The sequence below is a fragment of the Oncorhynchus kisutch genome, linkage group LG11 (assembly GCF_002021735.2).
Source record: "Oncorhynchus kisutch isolate 150728-3 linkage group LG11, Okis_V2, whole genome shotgun sequence".
In the NCBI taxonomy this organism is placed as follows: domain Eukaryota; kingdom Metazoa; phylum Chordata; class Actinopteri; order Salmoniformes; family Salmonidae; genus Oncorhynchus; species Oncorhynchus kisutch.
In genome coordinates this window covers 71970449-71991439 of record NC_034184.2, presented here as the reverse complement: position 1 = coordinate 71991439, position 20991 = coordinate 71970449, and the positions used below count along the sequence as shown (strand labels likewise).

The window sequence follows — 20991 nt, the reverse complement described above, 5'->3', positions numbered from 1 at the left end:
TACCTATTGAGTCTTCTTGACTATGTTTTCCTCTATTGTTTGGACTTCATCGTAGTTCGCTTTAAACACATTTTTTTCCTCTGAGGTCTGCTCACTTGTTAGCGTTAATATCTCCATCAATGAATAGGATGTATTTTTTTATACTAAAGCCCAAACAACATTTGCCTCAAGGTGATCCACATTGTAAGTGACATAGAAAGTGCAAATGTAATAACAATGTGTCTCTAGAATGCCCTTCAAGCAAATCAGAAACGAGTATCCAACAATGCAATGGTATAAGTCAATATAATGTGTAACCAGAGAGCTCCTTCCAGGGACAAGAAGTTTAGCCAGATGGGGGGTGAAGTAGTGGTTCCATGGAGCGCGCCTGTCCCCGGCCCCCTTTCAGAGGGAGAGACAGACACCATGTCCAACGCACAGAGGAGCACGCTCAAGTGGGAGAAGGAGGAGACTCTGGGCGAGATGGCCACTGTGGCCCCAGTCCTTTACACCAACGTCAACTTTCCCAACCTCCTAGGGGAGTTCCCAGGTTGGTACAGAATGTTTGGTTCTCTAAAATTCTTGTGTGAATTATCGAAAACAAATGTTTTTTATTATTAAAAATAATGAGTTCGAAGTTGTCGCATCCATTTAAAAGATTGTATGGATATTGTGAAAACGAGACTAGAAAAGGTACTCTACTTGGCCTTATTGCATGTGTGTCCTAGCGCTGTACGTTTTAGCTAATCTTTTTTCTATCTCAGACTGGGCTATGAGAGTGAAACAAATCGCAAAATTATGGAGGAAAGCCAGTTCCCAGGACAGGGCCCCATATGTGGTAAGTTTGTTTACATCCATGCTGGACTATGATTCAATGCACTTAATTTAATGAGCATTTGGTTTTCCTGATTGCTGAAGAGAAGTTTGTATAAACCTCTAGACAAAATCCATACATTGATGTAATAATGGCAAATCTTTTCCAAAACTTCCAACGAAAACAGCCGTAGTACCAATCAAAAATGAATTATTTCTACTTCACCAGAACAACTTTGTTATTGACTTACTCCACAAACCTGATTTGAGATTTTGATTGAATGGGGCCCTATGTTTATTGGACTGATGAATGAAAGGAAAGCCGCCAATCACTGACGAAATGTTCAAGAGGCCATTAGGGAGAATTTGTTTTGTTCTGTTCCTCTGTTTTCTGGCATTATAAACCTAAGGGCGCTCTCTCTTTCTCTGTCCCTTCTCTTATCTTTGTTCTGTTTAAATGTTGTGCCTAGTAAGTTTTCCAACTTTACAGATAGTTATTTGAGGGTTTTTCAGGACTGTTAGATTTTCTCCATGATGACATTACATTCAACGATGCTCTGCATGTCAATTTCTTTGTTGATGAGATTGGGTGATTGTAGATGGGGAAAACATAAGGTAAAGAAACCAAGACATTCAGATTTTTTTTATATACACTACTGTTCAAAAGTTTGGGGTCACTTAGAAATGTTCTTGTTTTTGAAAGAAAAGCAAACATTTTTGTCCATTAAAATAACATCAAATTGATCAGAAATACAGTGTAGACATTGTCATGTTGTAATTGACATTTGGAGCTGGAAACGGCTGATTTCAAAAAAATGGAATATCTACATAGGCGTACAGAGGCCCATTATCAGCAAAAATCACTCCTGTGTTCCAATGGCACGTTAATCCAGGTTTATAATTTTTAAAGGCTAATGGATCATTAGAAAACCCTTTTGCAATTATGTTAACACAGCTGAAAACTGTAGTTCAGAATAAAGAAGCAATAAAACTGGCCGCCTCTAGACTAGTTGAGTATCTGGGGCATCAGCATTTGTGGGTTTGATTACAGGCTCAAAAAGGCCAGAAACAAAGCACTTTCTTCTGAAACTCGTCAGTCTATTCTTGTTCTGAGAAATGAAGGCTATTCCATGCGAGAAATTGCCATGAAACTGAAGATCTTTCCCTTCACAGAACAGTGCAAACTGGCTCTAACCAGAATAGAAAGAGGAGTGGGAGGTGCACAACTGAGAAAGAGGACAAATACATTAGTGTCTAGTTTGAGAAACATGCTCCTCAAAAGTTCTACCTAGAAGGCCTGCATCCCGGACTCGCCTCTTTACTGTTGACGTTGAGACTGGTGTTTTGCGGGTACTATTTAATGAAGCTGCCAGTCTCAACGTCAACAGTAAAGAGGCGACTCCGGGATGCTGGCTTTCTAGGCAGGACTTGTGAGGCGTCTGTTTCTCAAACTCGACACTAATGTATTTGTCCTTTAATTGCGGAGGACGCATGGCTTTTTGTCCTTTAATTGCGGAGGACGCATGGCTTTCGACCTTCATCTCTCCCGAGACCGTACGGGAGTTGTAGTGATGAGACAAGATAGTAACAACTAACAATTGGATACTACGAAATTGGTGAGAAAAAGGGGGTAAAAATAATAATACATTTGAAAAAATCTGCCGTTTCCAGCTACAATAGTAATTTACAACATGAACAATGTCTACACTGTATTTCTGATACATTTTATGTTATTTTAATGAACAAATAAACGTGCTTTTCTTTCAAAAACAAGGACATTTCTATGTGACCCCAAACTTTTGAACAGTAGTGTATATGCAGTATATACACTGCTCAAAAAAATAAAGGGAACACTTAAACAACACAATGTAACTCCAAGTCAATCACACTTCTGTGAAATCAAACTGTCCACTTAGGAAGCAACACTGATTGACAATACATTTCACATGCTGTTGTGCAAATGGAAAAGACAATCGGTAGAAATTATAGGCAATTAGCAAGACACCCCCAATAAAGGAGTGGTTCTGCAGGTGGGGACCACAGACCACTTCTCAGTTCCTATGCTTCCTGGCTGATGTTTTGGTCACTTTTGAAAGCTGGTGGTGCTTTCACTCTAGTGGTAGCATGAGACGGAGTCTACAACCCACACAAGTGGCTCAGGTAGTGCAGCTCATCCAGGATGGCACATCAATGCGAGCTGTGGCAAGAAGGTTTGCTGTGTCTGTCAGCATAGTGTCCAGAGCATGGAGGCGCTACCAGGAGACAGGTCAGTACATCAGGAGACGTGGAGGAGGCCGTAGGAGGGCAACAACCCAGCAGCAGGACCGCTACCTCCGCCTTTGTGCAAGGAGGAGCAGGAGGAGCACTGCCAGAGCCCTGCAAAATGACCTCCAGCAGGCCACAAATGTGCATGTATCTGCTCAAACGGTCAGAAACAGACTCCATGAGGGTGGTATGGAGGGCCTGACGTCCACAGGTGGGGGTTGTGCTTACAGCCCAACACCGTGCAGGACGTTTGGCATTTGCCAGAGAACACCAAGATTGGCAAATTCGCCACTGGCGCCCTGTGCTCTTCACAGATGAAAGCAGGTTCACACTGAGCACATGTGACAGATGTGACAGTCAGGAGACGCCGTGGAGAACGTTCTGCTGCCTGCAACATCCTCCAGCATGACCGGTTTGGCGGTGGGTCAGTCATGGTGTGGGGTGGCATTTCTTTGGGGGGCCGCACAGCCCTCCATGTGCTCGCCAGAGGTAGCCTGACTGCCATTAGGTACCGAGATGAGATCCTCAGACCCCTTGTTGAGACCATTTGCTGTTGCGGTTGGTTCCTCCTAATGCAAGACAATGCTAGACCTCATGTGGCTGGAGTGTGTCAGCAGTTCCTGCAAGAGGAAGGCATTGATGCTATGGACTGACCCGCCCGTTCCCCAGACCTGAATCCAATTGAGCACATCTGGGACATCATGTCTCGCTCCATCCACCAACGCCACGTTACACCACAGACTGTCCAGGAGTTGGCGGATGCTTTAGTCCAGGTCTGGGAGGAGATCCCTCAGGAGACCATCCTCCACCTCATCAGGAGCATGCCCAGGCATTGTAGGGAGGTCATACAGGCACGTGGAGGCCACACACACTACTGAGCCTCATTTTGACTTGTTTAAGGACAAAGTTGGATCAGCCTGTAGTGTGGTTTTCCACTTTAATTTTGAGTGTGACTCCAAATCCAGACCTCCATGGTTTGATAAATTTGATTTCCATTGATCATTTTTGTGTGATTTTGTTGTCAGCACATTCAACTATGTAAAGAAAAAAGTATTTAATAAGAATATTTCATTCATTCAGATCTAGGATGTGTTATTTTAGTGTTCCCTTTATTACACACACACACACACACACACACACACACACACACACACACACACACACACACACACACACACACACACACACACACACACACACACACACACACAAAGTCAAGTCAAGTTTAGACACCTACTCATTCAAGGGTTTTTCTTTGTTTTTGTTATTTTCTACATTGTAGAATAATGGTGAATACATCAAAACTATGACATAACACATGAAGTGTTAAACAAATGTCAAAATATATTTTAGATTCTTCAAAGTAGCCACCCTTTGCCTTCATGACAGCTTTGCCTACTCTTGGCATTCTCTCAACCAGCTTCACCTGGATTGCTTTTCCAACAGTCGTGAAGAAGTTCCCACATATGCTGATTACTCTGCGGTCCAACTCGTCCCAAACCATCTCAATTGGGTTGAGGTTGGATGATTGTGGAGGCCAGGTCATCTGATGCAGCACTCCATCACTCTCCTTATTGGTCAAATAGCCCTTACACAGCCTCGAGGTGTGTTGGTTCATTGTCCTGTTGAAAAACAAATGAGAGTCCCACTGTCCGCAAACCAGATGAGATGGCGTATCGCTGCAGAATGCTGTGGTAGCCATATTGGTTAATTGTGCGTTGAATTCTAAATAAATCACTGACAGTGTCACCAGCAAAGCACCCCCATACATCACACCACCTACTCCATGCTTCATGGTGGAAACCACACATGCGGAGATCATCCGTTCACCTACTCTGCGTCTCACAAAGACACGGCGGTTGGAACCAAAAATGTCAAATTTGTACTCATCAGACCAAAAGACAGATTTCCACTGGTCTAATGTCTATTCTTTGTGTTTCTTGGCCCAAGCAAGTCTTATTGGTGTCCTTGGTGGTATATTTTCAGCAATTCGACCACAAAGGCCTGATTCACGCAGTCTCCTCTGAACAGTTTATGTTGAGATATGTCTGTTACTTGAACTCTGTGAAATATTTATTTGGACTGCAATTTCTGAGGTTGGTAATAGAGGTCGACCGATTAAATTAGGGCTGATTTCAAGTTTTCATAACAATCGGGCGCCAATTTTTTTTACATATTTTTTTTTTTTCTACCTTTATTTAAATAGGCAAGTCAGTTAAGAACACATTCTTATTTTCAATGATGGCCTAGGAATGGTGGGTTAACTGCCTTGTTCAGGGGCAGAACTAATAATTTTCACCTTGTGAGCCTGGGCCAATCTTGCAACCTTATAGTTAACTTGTCCAACGCAATAACGACCTGCCTCTCTCGTTGCACTCCACAATTAGACTGCCTGTTACGCGAATGCAGTAAGCCAAGTTAAGTTGCTAGCTAGAATTAAATTTATCTTATAAAAAAACAATTAATCATAATCTCTAGTTAACTACACATGGTTGATGATATTACTAGATATTATCTAGCATGTCCTGCGTTGCATATAATGTGACTGAGCATACAAGTATTTGACTGAGCAATCGTAGGCAGAAGCATGCGCGTAAACATTCATTCAAACAGCACTTTCGTGCGTTTTGCCAGCAGCTCTTCGTTGTGTGCCAAGCATCACGCTGTTTATGACTTCAAACCTATCAACTCCCGAGATGAGGCTAGTGTAACCGAAGTGAAATGGCTTGCTAGTCAGCGCGCGCTAACTAGAGGGACGGAAGCTATACTGTTTCACTGGCAATACTAAAGTGCCTATAAGAACATCCAATAGTCAAAGGTTAATGAAATACAAATGATATAGAGGGAAATAGTCCTATAATAACTACAACCTAAAACTTCTTACCCTGGGAATATTGAAGACTCATGTTAAAAGGAACCACCAACATGTTCTCATGTTCTAAGCAAGGAACTGAAACGTAGTCTTTCTTACATAACACATATTGCACTTTTACTTTCTTCGCCAACACTTTGTTTTTGCATTATTTAATTGAGGCTAAATTGATGTATTATATTAAGTTAAAATAAGTGTTCATTCAGTAATGTTGTAATTGTCATTATTACAAAAAAATCTTAAAAAATCATCCGATTAATCGGTATCGTCTTTTTTGGTCCTCCAATAATCGGTATCGGCGTTGAAAAATCATAATCGGTCGACCTCTAGTTGGTAATTAATGAACGTATCCTCTGCAGCAGAGGTAACTCTGGGTCTTCCTTTCCTGTGGCGGTCGTCATGAGAGCCAGTTTCATCATAGCGCTTGATGTTTTTTGTGACTATTTGAGCACCCCTACCTTGTCACAACACAACTGATTGGCTCAAATGCATTAAGAAGGAACGAACTTCCACAAATAAACTTTTAACAAGGCAAACCTGTTAATTGAAATGTGTTTTAGGTGACTACCTCATGAAGCTGGTTGAGAGAATGCAAAGCTGTCATCAAGGCAAAAGGTGGCTACTTTGAAGAATCTCAAATATTAAATATATTTCGATTTGTTTAACACTTTTTTGGTTACTACATGATTCCATATGTGTTATATCATAGTTTTGATGTGTTCACTATTATTCTACAATGTAGAAAATAGTAAAAATAAAGAAAATCCCTTGAATGAGTAGGTGTCCATACTTTGACTGGTACTGTATGTGTAACCATCTGTAATAATTAGCTTTATCATTGTTCAATGGGTCAAGTGATTGACCACTTGGAAAAATTACAAAATGGACCCTTTCTTCCAGCAAAAGGCACGTGATAACCGGGCAGCGCTGCGCATTAACAAAGTTCAGATGTCCAACGATACACTGAAGAGACACCAGAATCCTCACCAGCAGCCGTTGACTGACCCCTTTGACCCCAATAGTGTCCCAATGGACGCTGAGCTGCTCTTCAAAGATACTCTCAAGCCCAAGGAGTCTGAGCACGAGCAGGAGTGGAAGTTCAGACAGGTAAGAGTACCTTTAGGGTTAAAGTGTGCTGTAAATGGAGGGGGGGGGGGGTATGAAGCATGGGTACACTGTAAAACAGGGTTTCTCAACCACTTTTCTAGGAGTTGTTGTGGATTTGTTTTACCTTAATAATTATATAAAACATGTTTTTTTTATTGAGTGAGGGTATGAAATTGGATGCATGCCTTTTTTAGAAAATTAGGAAGTTATTTGTTTCATGGCAGCAAAATGGTATAAGTGGGATTTTATTCCTGCCTGTTGAGAAACCCTGGTGTAAGAGAGCAGTGTGCGTTTCTTTGTGTGTACATGTATTTTATGACACCATAATACACCACCATAACAATCAAAGTATCGCATGTCAGGGGAATTGTGAGTGGAAGGCAAGGTGGTGAGATTGAACATAACGTAACTTGGGGGGGCATGAAACATAATTTTTTATATTTAACTTTATATATGTGCATGGTTGAGTGAGTCATTTTTAAACAATACATTTGGCGTTCTCATACAGTCTACTAATTCTTAATTTGCATTGAAAAGGGAGAGTTAAATCAGATGTGGGGACCGCTTAAGACGCAGCAGGAAAAGGTCCCAAAAAGCAAAGCCATAAAATCAACAAATAAAGACGTCCTTTTTGGACATTCCAACCAGGCAACTATAGCTGCAGGAGGTGGAAAAATGTCTCTGGTAAGATTCCCAAGGCAAGGCACTGTTCTGGTTTTCGTCTGCCGAGAACCAATAATGCAAAATTTACGAGGTGTAAGACAAACAAAATGTAAAGTGGAGTTGTAGGGAGAAAAGCTTGGTTAACTGGTAAAACCTGTCCTTCGTCCTGAAAACACAGTAACAGCCTCCAGAAGCTTTTTTTCATTACCATATTACATACACCCTCACATTGTTCCCTCTTGCATGGCTTAACAACACACGCTAGACCCACTCATATTGAAAAAGTATTAACTTTGTTGTGAGTGAGGGAAAGAGAGCATTCTTAGCACCATGTCATCATAAAATTTCAAATTCAACTCTTTCAAAAAGGCTTCATTCACTGAAGTGCCTCCCCTCCCCTGCTTTTCTTGTTTCCATGGCAGCAAATGAGACAAAAGAGCAAGCAGCAGGCGAAGATCGAAGCTACTCAAAAGCTGGAGCAGGTTAAAAATGAGCAGCAACAACTCCAGCAGCAGCAGCAACAACAACAGCTGTTTAGCAGTCAGTCATGTGGAGATACAACACCTAATAGTGGGAACCAGAGCCCCATGACACCTCAGCCCAGCAATGGTGGAAAGTCTGGAAACTCATCCCCTCTGCAGCCAATAGTGTCTAAGGATGGCTTCGCAAGACCCCAACTTCCAGTCACGCCCACCTCCGGGTCACAGGATGACGTGTTCCTCAGACCACAGCTCCTACCTCCGTCGTCGAGGACACCCACCCAGGAGACCTCGTACCCGCAGCAGGGACCATCCTCCGAGCCCCAGTCACCACAGAAGTACTCCCCGAGTTCCTCCTCAGGCTCCCGGCCATCCTCACCTTGGGACCCCTATGCCAAAATTGTGGGCACCCCGAGACCGCCCCCTGGGGATGTTGGATCCACCACGCCCCAGCAGAACTCTCTGTCAGAGATTCAGGAAAGGGGAGGGAGGCCTTCCCCGGCACACGAGTCCTTTGGCTCGCCCACGTCTGGTAATGCTGACCCTTATGCTAAGATGCCAGATACCCCCAGGCCACCTGACTCGTTTGTGAAACCCATGGGACCCGCCAGGGTGGGCACTTCAGGACTCGTTGAGCAGCAGCAAAAGCAGCAGGTCAGGCACATGATGAGCCCTCCCTCTGGAGGAGAGGCTTTTGCCAGGATAGGGGGCCACCGAGCTGAGGTCTACCAGCGCATGTCTCACAACCGCATGATCCTCTCGGACCCCTACTCCAGGCCCTTGCTCACTCCCATCCCCGGCAGCAATGAGTCGGGCTCTGTGCCGGTGTTCAAAGCCCCCATGCCTCCCCAGCAGTCTCAGCAAGAGCCCTACGGTGGCCCTATGCCTGGGGTACTTAGACGAGGGCCATCTAATGGCTTTCCCCAAGGACCACAGGCCGACCCCTATGCCCAGCAGCCCCTCACCATCCGTTCGCCCATGGGGGAAGGGTTCCCCAACGAGCCCAGGATGATGCGCCAATCACAGGAGGGCCATTTCTCTCAACCCATGCCAATGATGAGACACCCTCACAGAAACTCATACGCCCAAGCACCATCCACCCCGAGACCAGATTATTCCCAGCAGATGCCTGACCCTTACGCCCAACCGCCAGGCACCCCCAGACCTCACACTGATGACCATGCCCAACCTCCCGGCACCCCAAGGCCACACTCAGATCCTTCATACCTGCAGAAGCCACCTAGCCTTCATCTAGACCAGTTTCCCCAGCAGCACCCAGCCAATCGCAGACAGTCTCCATCTCACTCCACTGATCCTTATGCCTCCATGCCAGGTACCCCCAGACCAGCCCAAGGGGATAGATTTCCCAAATCCCCTGCTAGTCAAAGAAACATGGACCCCTATGCCCAACAACCTGGTACCCATCAGCCCTCCAATGCCATTCTATACGCACAGCCCCCTGGAACCCCAAGACCACTCCTCACCGACCCTTACTCCCAAGCTTCAGGGACGCCCCGACCAGGAGCTGGTCCTGACGCCTTCAATCGACTAGGCTCCAGACCGATACCCATGTCCCAACTCCCAGCTGACCCCTTCTCCCACCAGTCTCCGGGCAGGATGCAAGACACGTTTGCCCATCCAAGTGCCCCAGGCTTTCAGATATCGAAGCACCCGGAAATGTCAGACGAAAGTTTCTCTCTGCCACAGTCGAATCATCACGGTGGTCAAACGCAGATTCACGACCCCTTTGAACAGGGTCCAATGAAACCTTGTGCTCAAGCTTCAGAAAGGCCAGCCCATGATATCCCCCAGTTGAGCAGCAACACTGTTGCTGCTCAGAACAGCATGCAGCCACACCTGGGAGACACTGAGGAGAAGCTCAGACAGGTATTTGCATTTAGTAGAGACGCAATGACACTGTCACATGGATAACACTTGAATTGTCATAAAGCCGTCTTCTGTTTGCACAGTTATTAGCAGGTGATTAGTCATTCCCAAGCCAGTATGACAGTGCACGTTAGTGCAAAATGAAACAATTGTTGCTCCTCTAAGGACCCCTAAAATACTAATTAATTAATAGCTGCAAGATGCAGGATTTGTTTTGTTACTTGCTAATGTGTACCCCCCCCCCCGGGCAGCGCCAGAGACTGCGACAGCTAATCCTGAGGCAGCAGCAACAGAAGACGGCCATCCGACAAGAGAAGGGACTACTACAGGAAGCTGGTGGAGCTACTGGTGCGGTGACCCGTCACTGGTCACAAGAAGATCCCACCCCTCAGGGCCACATGTTTGGCAGACCACCACCCCCTTACCCAGGACCCATGAGGGGCGGCCCCCAAGTTCTCGGGGGTCAAAGGTTCCCTGGTACCTTCCTAGGGGACCAGCGAGGACCCTTCCCCAACGAGGGACAGTTTGCCATACCCGACTTCCCCAGGGACATGGACAACATGGGCTTGAGGCCCCAAGGAATGAGGTTAGTCAAGATTGACAGCATAGGTATACATAAACTCTTGCCCTTGACACTTCTTTTTTTATGGACAAGGCCTTTACCACATTTAAATGCAGCTGTATATTTTCATAATGCAACACATTTGTGGTGTATGAGGTGAGTTTACCCTTACTATGTAAAGCGCTTTGAGTACCTCAGTTGGTAGGAAGACGCTCTATATATCAAATCCAATCCATTATAATTGTCTTAAAGATTGTGTTGCTCCTCGTCAAAAATGCCACTTCATTCCACAATGCATGTTTAAAGTGCTACTCACTGTGTAATATTCCTTATTTGTGTGTAGGGAGCAATCATGACATTGTGTTCTGCCTTGTTCATGGATTAGCATTTGACAATGTGTTTTTCATCCTTCTCTCAGGTTTGGATTTCCCTCCGGCCAAGAGCAACATTTCCCCAGACCCCCTCAGCAGATGCCCGGCGGGCCCATGATCGATAACATTCCTCCCCAGATGAGAAGGTCCCTCTCGGTGGACTTTTCCAGGAGGAGCAACCCCCTGATGGGACTCCCCCAGGACTTCCCTCCACGGGGCCTTACCGTCCAGCAGCACAATATCATGGGTCAGCCGTTCATCGAGCTCCGCCACAGGGCCCCTGAGAACCGGATTAAGAACCACTTTGGGCATGGACCTCCCGACGTCATGGACCCCTCCAACCAAACCCAGAGACCACCACAGTGTTTCATGGAAGGCCAGGAGATTGGCTTCGCCAGGAACCAGGGACCAAGAACGATGGCTCCCAGGATGGGCAGACCTTCCCAGGGATCGGTTGGCCAAATGCAGATGTTGGCTAGTATGGAGAACCTGCACCAGCAGCAGACTGAAGTGCAGGTGACCACTGAACAACAGCATCCTCCACTGAATAGGTCCCTCAGCCACCCTGTCACTAGTGAGTTACTCAATGCAGAGCCATCTGGTGTGCTCTTGCCTGGGTCTAGCACCGGTCAAACGGAGGAGACTCAGATACCCAGTGGAGACGAAATCGACGAAAACCTGGACGCTGACGACTCTGCAGTGAAGGACCTCGAAGACGTGGAGGTCAAAGACCTGGTCGACCTGAACCTGAACCTCGACCCGGATGATGGCAAAGACCTGGACCTGGGACCCAATGACCTGCACCTCGACGACTTCCTCATGTCTGGGAAGTTTGACCTCATCGCCTACACGGATCCTGAGCTCAACCTGGAAGACAAGAAAGACATGTTCAGTGAAGATCTCGACCTGGGTGACCCCATGGAGGAACACCAACAGGGAGAGACCTCGGACCTCCAGAAAGCCCTGTCGGAAAAGAGGAACACCAGCGGAGACTGCGCAGCCACTTCGTCCCAGTCCGTAGGGAAATCCGTCAAATCAGACGGCCAAATCAGACGGGAGGCCAACAAATCCAAAGAGACCTTGGACATAGTCAAAATAGAGGAAACAATCAAAACGGAGGTCAAAGATGGACACATGCAAAACCAGGACCAGCCACTCTGCAGTGGCCGGATGAATGACAACAGAACCATGACTAACCAAGAGGGCGCAGGGCTGTATGAGCAGCCTGGACATACAGTCTCGGCTCCGGTCCTCTCCAACCTTCTGGTCAAAGAGAAACTGGAAAACACTGGGTTAGTCCCAATCGTTTCTCATCAAGGGAACATAGCTGCCCAGCCGAACCAGGCCACTGGGCTACACCCAAACACGGGCATGCAACATGCCCAAGACAACAACAGGCTCAATCCCAGCGTGGCTATGGGACATCGGGTGAACCCTGCGTTGGTTCAGAGCAGGCTTTCAATGGGAAACCCAAACCACATCCTAGGGGGGAACCACAGTTTCGGGGCCTCAGTAAACCAGCAGGTGGAGCTAAACCTAGCCATGGTGGGAGCCAGTCAGCAGCCCACTGCCCAGGGCCAGCAAGGCTCCTCGCTGGGGCAGGCTGGCCCACAAAACAGGCCTCTGCTGCTGGACGAGCAGCCCCTCCTACTGCAGGACCTGCTGGACCAGGAGAGGCAAGAGCAGCAGCAGCAGAGGCAAATGCAGGCAATGATCCGACAGCGCTCCAGCGACTCCTTCTTCCCCAACATAGGTAAGGACAATGAGCTTCAGATAGACATGTGACTGCTGTTTTGGTGATCCGTTTAATTGAGTCACACACATTACCCCTCTACATGTAGTTATTTCCAGAGTGTAGTCAGAACAGTCCTCTGGGGGTTTTGCAGTCATTTTGCTTAATCATCCTTTTTGGTAGATATGTGGAATATGAAGCCATTTTCGTTTGAGACAAATGCTTTTTATTTATTTCGAAGCAAAAAAAAGAACATTCCCCACATGTAATTTGAGGAACAGAATGTTGGACATAATTTTTCTTGACTAAGAGAGACTTTTGGGAGTCTTACTTCACCAGCGTTCCATACATAATTTAGATGTGGCACTCGTGACGGGTGGATTCTTTTAAAATGGCTTAGAAAGAGGTCAAACCTTAAAGGAGAAGTTCTTTTTTACAACCAAATCTCTATTTCTGATGTAAATGGCATGTTCTAGAAGTCCCCAGACACCTTTTTTGTGATTTCACTTGTTTTTGAGAAACTTACCGCAAACAGCAAATCACTTCTTCGTTGAATATTATGGGGGCCCTGAAAAACATTAACCATTGCTTCAAGAACACCCAAATACTACAAATCTCTCAGTATATTAATGCAGGTCTTTAGATGTTGTACACATGAAATTGTGTCATTCTGAACTTTATCCATAACGTTCCATTTCCCCCATACTACACAACGAGATGTCCTGTTAGGGTTAAGTTTCTCAAAAACAAGTGAAATCACAAAAAATGTGTATGGACCCTTCTATAACATGCCATTTACATCAGAAATAGAAATTTGGTTATAAAAATAAACGTATCCTTTTAAAAGGCGTTCAAATAATGCCTTTTATTGCATTATTCGGAGTGGCACCACAGGAGACCCCTCGAAACAGTTCTATGGGCAACATGCCGGCATGTACTACTGTTTAAGTGGAAGGATGGGTTTCCTCCTACTTTTAACCATTGAATAAAGGAAGTTTTGCAACATCTCAAGCTAAAGAAAATAAGCTACTCCGTTAGGGGATCTACAATTCCATTTTATAATATCTGGCAACCTTTCCTATCCTTTGTAGAAGACATGGATCCAACTAATTTCACAACTCCATAAACCAACCCAAATTTGAATTTGTATCATTATTACTCTTTTGAAATTATTATTATAATTTTTGATTTTTTTTTATAACATCTTTATTCTTTTATTATTTGATTATATTACTCATTGTATATCATGTCTGGTGGGGTGGGTTTTATTTAGTAGGGAGCATAGGGCGGTTGGGGTGGGTTTGATTTTGGTAGGGTATCTGTGTGTGTGTGTTCTGCCCTCTACCTGTTCGTTATCTGTAGAGTCATAAAAAACATGGATTAAGAGGACTTGTCAAAAAATTACTGATACTTTTTAGTTTTGTTTTCTTATTTAGCAGATTTTGATGCCGTCACAGACCCGATCATGAAGGCTAAGATGGTAGCCCTGAAGGGAATCAATAAAGTCATGGCTCAGAACAGCATGGGAATGCCCTCAATAGTCATTAACCGGTAAGGCAAAAGCTTCCCCAATGCTAGCTTTGAGTTCTTGTGCTAGGTCATGTTATTTAATTGAAAGGGTAAAAAATGATTTCATGTTCCCTAAAGCAATGATCCTCTTAGAATACAGCATACGCCAGGAGCCCATGGACCAGATGCTGCTGACACTCTGCCTCCACATGTGTTTGGACAGGTAAGCATTGTGAATCAACCACTATTTGTCTGTCTATCAGTCTGCCTGTTTCATATCTTATGCTAGAAAAAAAGGCCACATTATCGTTTGATTATTGTCTTCGCAGGACGGGAAGTTGGCTCCACAGATGGCGAGACCGAACCCCCCAAATTTTGCACCTGGATTTGTCAGTGAGTGGACAACCCAAAGTGTTTCTATTTGCATTTGATTATGACATCCTCATTCATTTTAACCAAAATATTAATCATATACCCATTTGGTCTCTTCAGTATTTCATTTGTTGACGACCATATCCAATCCAGGGTCTATTCGATTTCACTTGTATGTCTTTTGGATTTATGTATACAGTTTTGTCTCCCGTGTCTCAGACGATGGCAAGAGGAAGCAGTACGAGGAGTGGCTCAAGGAGACCCAACAGCTCCTGCAGATGCAGCAGAAGTTTCTGGAAGACCAGATTGGGGCCCACAGGAAATCCAAGAAGGCCCTGTCAGCCAAACAGCGGACGGCCAAGAAGGCTGGCCGTGAGTTCCCTAAGGAGGACATCGAGCAGCTGAAGCATGTGACAGAGCAGCAGAATGTGGTGCAGAAACAGTTGGAGCAGGTAGCTAACTAAATGTAGCAAGGGTTCATTGCAGGCATTCTATGTTTAGGTTTTTTTAAATATTGAGATTTGGATTTGAGTTATTTCTTTAGTCTCTTGATTCTACATCTTTACATGGCATTATCTGTAACATAATTGGAAATCCAATGTAAACATGTGATATGCTGATATGCTGTCTGTATAGAACTGTCATTTACCTTGGAGAGGTGGATAAGAGAAAGATCTCACATCTTAAGCCACTTGAAACATTTTGTATTCGATTTATTAGGATCCCAATCATCCGACGTCAATGGCAATAACTAAAAAGACATTACAGACAAAATACTTTACAATTTACATTTGTGTGCATTCAGAAAGTATTCAGTCCCCTTGACATTTTCCACATTTTGTTACGTTACAACCTTATTCTAAAATGGATAAAAAAAATAAAAAAATGTCCCTCAATCTACACACACTACCCCATAATGAAAAAGTGAAAACAGGTTTTTAGAAATGTATGGCAAATGTGTATATATATTTAAAAAAACATATTTACATAAGTATTCAAACCCTTTGCTATGAGACTCGAAATTGAGCTCAGGTGCATCCTGTTTCCATTGATTATCCTTGATGTTTCTACAACTTGATTGGAGTCCACCTGTTGTAAATTAAATTGTTTGGACATGATTTGGAAAGGCACACACCTGTCTATATAAGGTCCCAAAGTTTACAGTGCATGTCAGAGCAAAAAGAAAGCCATAGGTCGAAGGAATTGTCCGTAGAGCTCAGAGACAAAATTGTCGAGGCACAGATCTGGGGAAGGGTACCAGAAATATTTATGCAGCATTGAAGGTCCCCAAGAACACAGTGGCTTCCATCAATCTTAAATGGAAGAAGTTTGGAACCACCAAGACTCTTCATAGAGCAACCAGGGGAGAAGGGCCTTGGTCAGGGAGGTGACCAAGAACCCTATGGCCACTCTGACAGAGTTCCACTTTGGAGATGGAAGAACTTTCCAGAAGGACAACCATCTCTGCAGCATTCCACCAATCTTTTTATCTAGTAGAGTGGCTAGACGGAAGCCACTCCTGATGAAAACGGCTCACGACAGCCCGCTTGGAGTTTCCCAAAAGGCACCTAAAGGACTCAGACCATGAGACACAAAATTCTCTGGTCTGATCGAACCAAGCTTGAACTCTTTGGCCTGAATGCCAAGCAAGGAGGAAGGAAGGAAACCTGGCACTAATCCCTATGGTGAAGCATGGTGGTGGCAGCATAATGCTGTGTGGATGTTTTTCAGCGGCAGGGACTGGGAGATTAGTCAGGATCGAGGACAAGATGAACAGAGCAAAGTACAGAGAGATCCTTGACATAAACCTGCTCCAGAGCGCTCAGGACCTCAGACTGGCGCAAAGGTTCACCTTCCAACAGGACAACGACCCTAAGCACACAGCCAAGACGCCTCATGAGTGGCTTCGGGACAAGTCTCTGAATGTCCTTGAGTGGCTCAGCCAGAGCCCAGACTTGAACCCGAACAGAACTGAAAATAGCTGTACAGCGACGCTCCCAATCCAACCAAACAGAGCTTGAGAGGATCTGTAGTGAAGGGAGAAACTCCCCAAATACAGGTGTGCCAAGCTTGTAGCGTCATACTCAAGAAGACTCGAGGCTGTAATCACTGCCAAAGGAGCTTCAACAAAGTAAAGAATCTGAATACTCATGTAAATGTTTTATATACATTTTAGAATAAGGCATTAACGTAACAAAATTATGGGAACAGTAAAGAGGTCTGAATATTTCTGAATGACCTGTACATGACAGTATATACAGTGGGGCAAAAATGTATTTAGTCAGCCACCAATTGTGCAAGTTCTCCCACTTAAAAAGATGAGGCCTGTAATTTTCATCATAGGTACACTTCAACTATGACAGACAAAATGAGAGAGAAAAATCCAGAAAATCACATTGTAGGATTTTTTTATGAATTTATTTGCAAATTATGGTGGAAAATAAGTATTTGGTCAATAACAAAAGTTTCTCAATACTTTTTATATACACTTTGTTGTTTTCTGTAAATACTTTTTTGCCCCACTGTACACACACAACAATTAGGTCACATGGGGAGAGGTGTTGTGCCGTGAGGAGTTGCTTTATTTGTTTTTTTAAACAATGTTTGCTGTTCACTTGCACTATATTAGATGGAAGGGAGTTCCTTGCACTCATGGCTCTGTACAATAGTGTATGTACAGTTGAAGTTGGACGTTTACATACACCTTAGCCAAATACATTTAAACTCAGTTTTTCACACTTCCTGACATTTAGCCATAGTAAAAAATATCCCTGTTTTAGGCCAGTTAGGATCACCACTTTATTTTAAGAATAATACTAGAGAGAATTATTTATTTCAGCTTTTATTTTTTTCATCACATTCCCAGTGGATCAGAAGTTTATATACACTCACTTAGTATTTGGTAGCATTGCCTTTAAATTGTTTGACTTCCACAATAATTTGCGTGAATTTTGGCCCATTACTCCTGACAGAGCTGGTGTAACTGAGTCAGGTTTGTAGGCCTCCTTGCTCGCACACACTTTTTCAGTTCTGCCCACAAATTTTCTATAGGATTGAGGTCAGGGAATTGTGATGGCCACTCCAATACCTTGACTTTGTTGCCATTTTGCCACAACTTTGGAAGTATGCTTGGGGTCATTGTCCATTTGGAAGACCCATTTGCGACCAAGCTTCAACTTCCTGACTGATGTCTTGAGATGTTGCTTCAATATATCCACACTATTTTCTTTCCTCATTATGCCATTTATTTTGTGAAGTGCACGAGTCCTTCCTGCAGCAAAGCACCCCCACAACATGATGCTGCCATGCCCGTGCTTCACGGTTGGGATGGTGTTCTTCGGCTTGCAAGCCTTCCCCTTTTTCTCCAAACATAACGATGGTCAATATGGCCAAACGGTTCTATTTTTGTTTCATCAGACCAGAGGATATTTTTCCAAAAAGTATGATCTTTGTCCCCATGTGCAGTTGCAAACCGTAGTCTGGCTTTTTTATGGCGGTTTTGGAGCAATGACTTCTTCCTTGCTGAGCGGCCATTCAGGTTATGTTTATATAGGACTTGTTTTACTGTGGATATAGATACTTTTGTACCCGTTTCCTCCAGCATCTTCACAAGGTCCTTTGCTGTTGTTCTGGGATTGATTTGCACTTTTCGCACCAAAGTACATTAATCTCTAGGAGACATAACGAGTCTTCTTCCTAAGCGGTATGACGGCTGCGTGGTCCCATGGTGTTTATACTTGCGTACTATCGTTTGTACAGATGAACGTGTGATACCTTAAGGCGTTTTGGAAATTGCTCCCAAGGAAGAACCAGACTTGTGGAGGTCTACAATTCTTTTTCTGAGGTCTTGGCTGATTTCTTTTGATTTTCCCATGATGTCAAGCAAAGAGGCACTGAGTTTGAAGGTAGGCCTTGAAATACATCCACAGGTACACCTCCAATTGACTCAAATAATGTCAATTAGCCTATCAGAAGCTTCTAAAGCCATGACATAATTTTCTGGAATATTCTTAGCTGTTTAAAGGCAATTGTAAGGGAAATAATCTGTCTGTAACAATTGTTGGAAAAATTACTTGTGTCATGCACCAAGTAGATGTCCTAACTGACTTGCCAAAACAATAGCTTGTTAACAAGAAATTGGTGGAGTGGTTGAAAATGAATTTTAATGACTCCAACCTAAGTGTATGTAAACTTCCGAATTCAACTGTATTTTTGAATTTGTTCTGAACCTGGGGACTGTGAAAAGACCCCTGGTGGGGAAGGTGTGTGTGTCAGTGCTGTTTGTAAGATGACTACGCAAACCATTTGGAATTTCCAAACTGTCTTTCCTCAACAGTCATTACTCAACTCTTAGCCAAGAGAGACTGACATGCATAGTACACTGCTCAAAAAAATAAAGGGAACACTTAAACAACACAATGTAACTCCAAGTCAATCACACTTCTGTGAAATCAAACTGTCCACTTAGGAAGCAACACTGATTGACAATACATTTCACATGCTGTTGTGCAAATGGATTAGACAACAGGTGGAAATGATAGGCAATTAGCAAGACACCCCCAATAATGGTTCTGCAGGTGGTGACCAGACCACTTCTCAGTTCCTATGCTTCCTGTCTGATGTTTTGGTCACTTTTGAATGCTGGCGGTGCTTTCACTCTAGTTGTAGCATGAGACGGAATCTACAACCCACACAAGTGGCTCAGGTAGTGCAGCTCATCCAGGATGGTACATCAATGCAAGCTGTGGCAAGAAGGTTTACTGTGTCTGTCAGCGTAGTGTCCAGAGCATGGAGGCGCTACCAGGAGACAGGCCATTACATCAGGAGATGTGGAGGAGGCCGTAGTAGGGCAACAACCCAGCAGCAGGACCGCTACCTCCGCCTTTGTGCAAGGAGGAGCACTGCCAGAGCCCTGCAAAATGACCTCCAGTAGGCCACAAATGTGCATGTGTCTGCTCAAACGGTCAGAAACAGACTCCGTGAGGGTGGTATGAGGGCCTGACGTTCACAGGTGGGGGTTGTGCTTACAGCCCAACACCGTGCAGGGCGTTTGGCATTTGCCAGAGAACACCAAGATTGGCAAATTCGCCACTGGCGCCCTGTGCTCTTCACAGATGAAAGCAGGTTCACACTGTGCACATCATGTCTCGCTCCATCCACCAACGCCACATTGCACCACAGACTGTCCAGGAGTTGGCGGATGCTTTAGTCCAGGTCTGGGAGGAGATCCCTCAGGAGACCATCCGCCACCTCATCAGGAGCATGCCCAGGCGTTGTAGGGAGGTCATACAGGCACGTGGAGGCCACACACACTACTGAGCCTCATTTTGACTTGTTTTAAGGACATTACATCAAAGTTGGATCAGCCTGTAGTCTGGTTTTCCACTTTTGAGTGTGACTCCAAATCCAGACCTCCATGGGTTGATACATTTGATTTCCATTGATAATTTTTGTGTGATTTTGTTGTCAGCACATTCAACTATGTAAAGAAAAAAGTATTTAATAAGAATATTTCATTCATTCAGATCTAGGATGTGTTATTTTAGTGTTCCCTTTATTTTTTTGAGCAGTGTATTAATATTAGCCCTATGATTACAATGAAGAGCAAGACGTGCCACTCTGTTCTGGGCCAGCTTCAGCTGAACTAGGTCCGTCTTTGCAGCACTTGACCATATACCAGGACAATAATCAAGATAAGATAACTAAAGCCTGCAGGACTTGCTTTGTACATAGATTCTCTCCATCTTTGAGGGCTTAATTTAGTGTTTTCCTTTGGCCTTTTGGTCTTTAGCTCCCACATCATGTTGGATTCCATCTAATCAATTTTCTCTTGAAATTAAACTCTTGATGTCGGCTCAGTTATCAACTCTTTGCTTTTTATTTCTGTCCCAATTTTGACAATCTTAGCCCTCCTGCTCAGCAGCACACAAAGCTTGATTGCTGAAAAACAACTGGTACTTTTAAATAACTGTTTGGTTTCTTGAGAATCAAGGGAAACATTGAGCTCGAAAACACACCTTTTGACCTTTTCTTAGCATAACAAATGCCGCCTTTGCTAATTATTTCCAACTTCCGTGACCTTTTAAATGTGGCGAGGCCGCGAGACAAACACCACAGGAGAACAAAGGCACGATTTATTCTGTGAAGTTAACACACATCCTCCACTCATGCAATATAGCAAAACGCAGCTTAGCTTGTTGTTAATCCACCTGGCGTGTCAGATTTCAAAAAAGCTTTTCGGCGAAAGCAATCCAAGCGTTTATGTTAGGACATCTCTCTCAGCAGACAAAACATTAAACAGCTAGCAGCAAAGTAGATTGGTCACGAAAGTCAGAAAAACAATCAAATGAATCGCTTACCTTTGGTGATCTTCGGATGTT

At 44.2% G+C, this 20991-nt stretch overlaps 1 protein-coding gene across 10 annotated transcripts in view; it reads left to right on the top strand.

Annotated features, from left to right (window-relative positions):
• LOC109899297 (histone-lysine N-methyltransferase 2C) overlaps positions 1-20991 on the top strand; it is a 114063-nt gene that overhangs the window by 69262 nt on the left and 23810 nt on the right. For 5 of the 10 annotated variants that reach the window (XM_031836271.1, XM_031836269.1, XM_031836270.1 and 2 more), the window contains 11 exons: positions 315-529; positions 744-817; positions 6830-7036; positions 7574-7720; positions 8122-10065; positions 10317-10651; positions 11046-12751; positions 14167-14281; positions 14378-14462; positions 14569-14632; positions 14831-15063. In XM_031836271.1, the coding sequence (XP_031692131.1) occupies positions 315-529; positions 744-817; positions 6830-7036; positions 7574-7720; positions 8122-10065; positions 10317-10651; positions 11046-12751; positions 14167-14281; positions 14378-14462; positions 14569-14632; positions 14831-15063 (5125 nt within the window). The remainder of the gene's footprint in view (positions 1-314; positions 530-743; positions 818-6829; positions 7037-7573; positions 7721-8121; positions 10066-10316; positions 10652-11045; positions 12752-14166; positions 14282-14377; positions 14463-14568; positions 14633-14830; positions 15064-20991) is intronic. The other 5 variants (XM_031836268.1, XM_031836264.1, XM_031836266.1 and 2 more) reach the window with 5 other exon arrangements.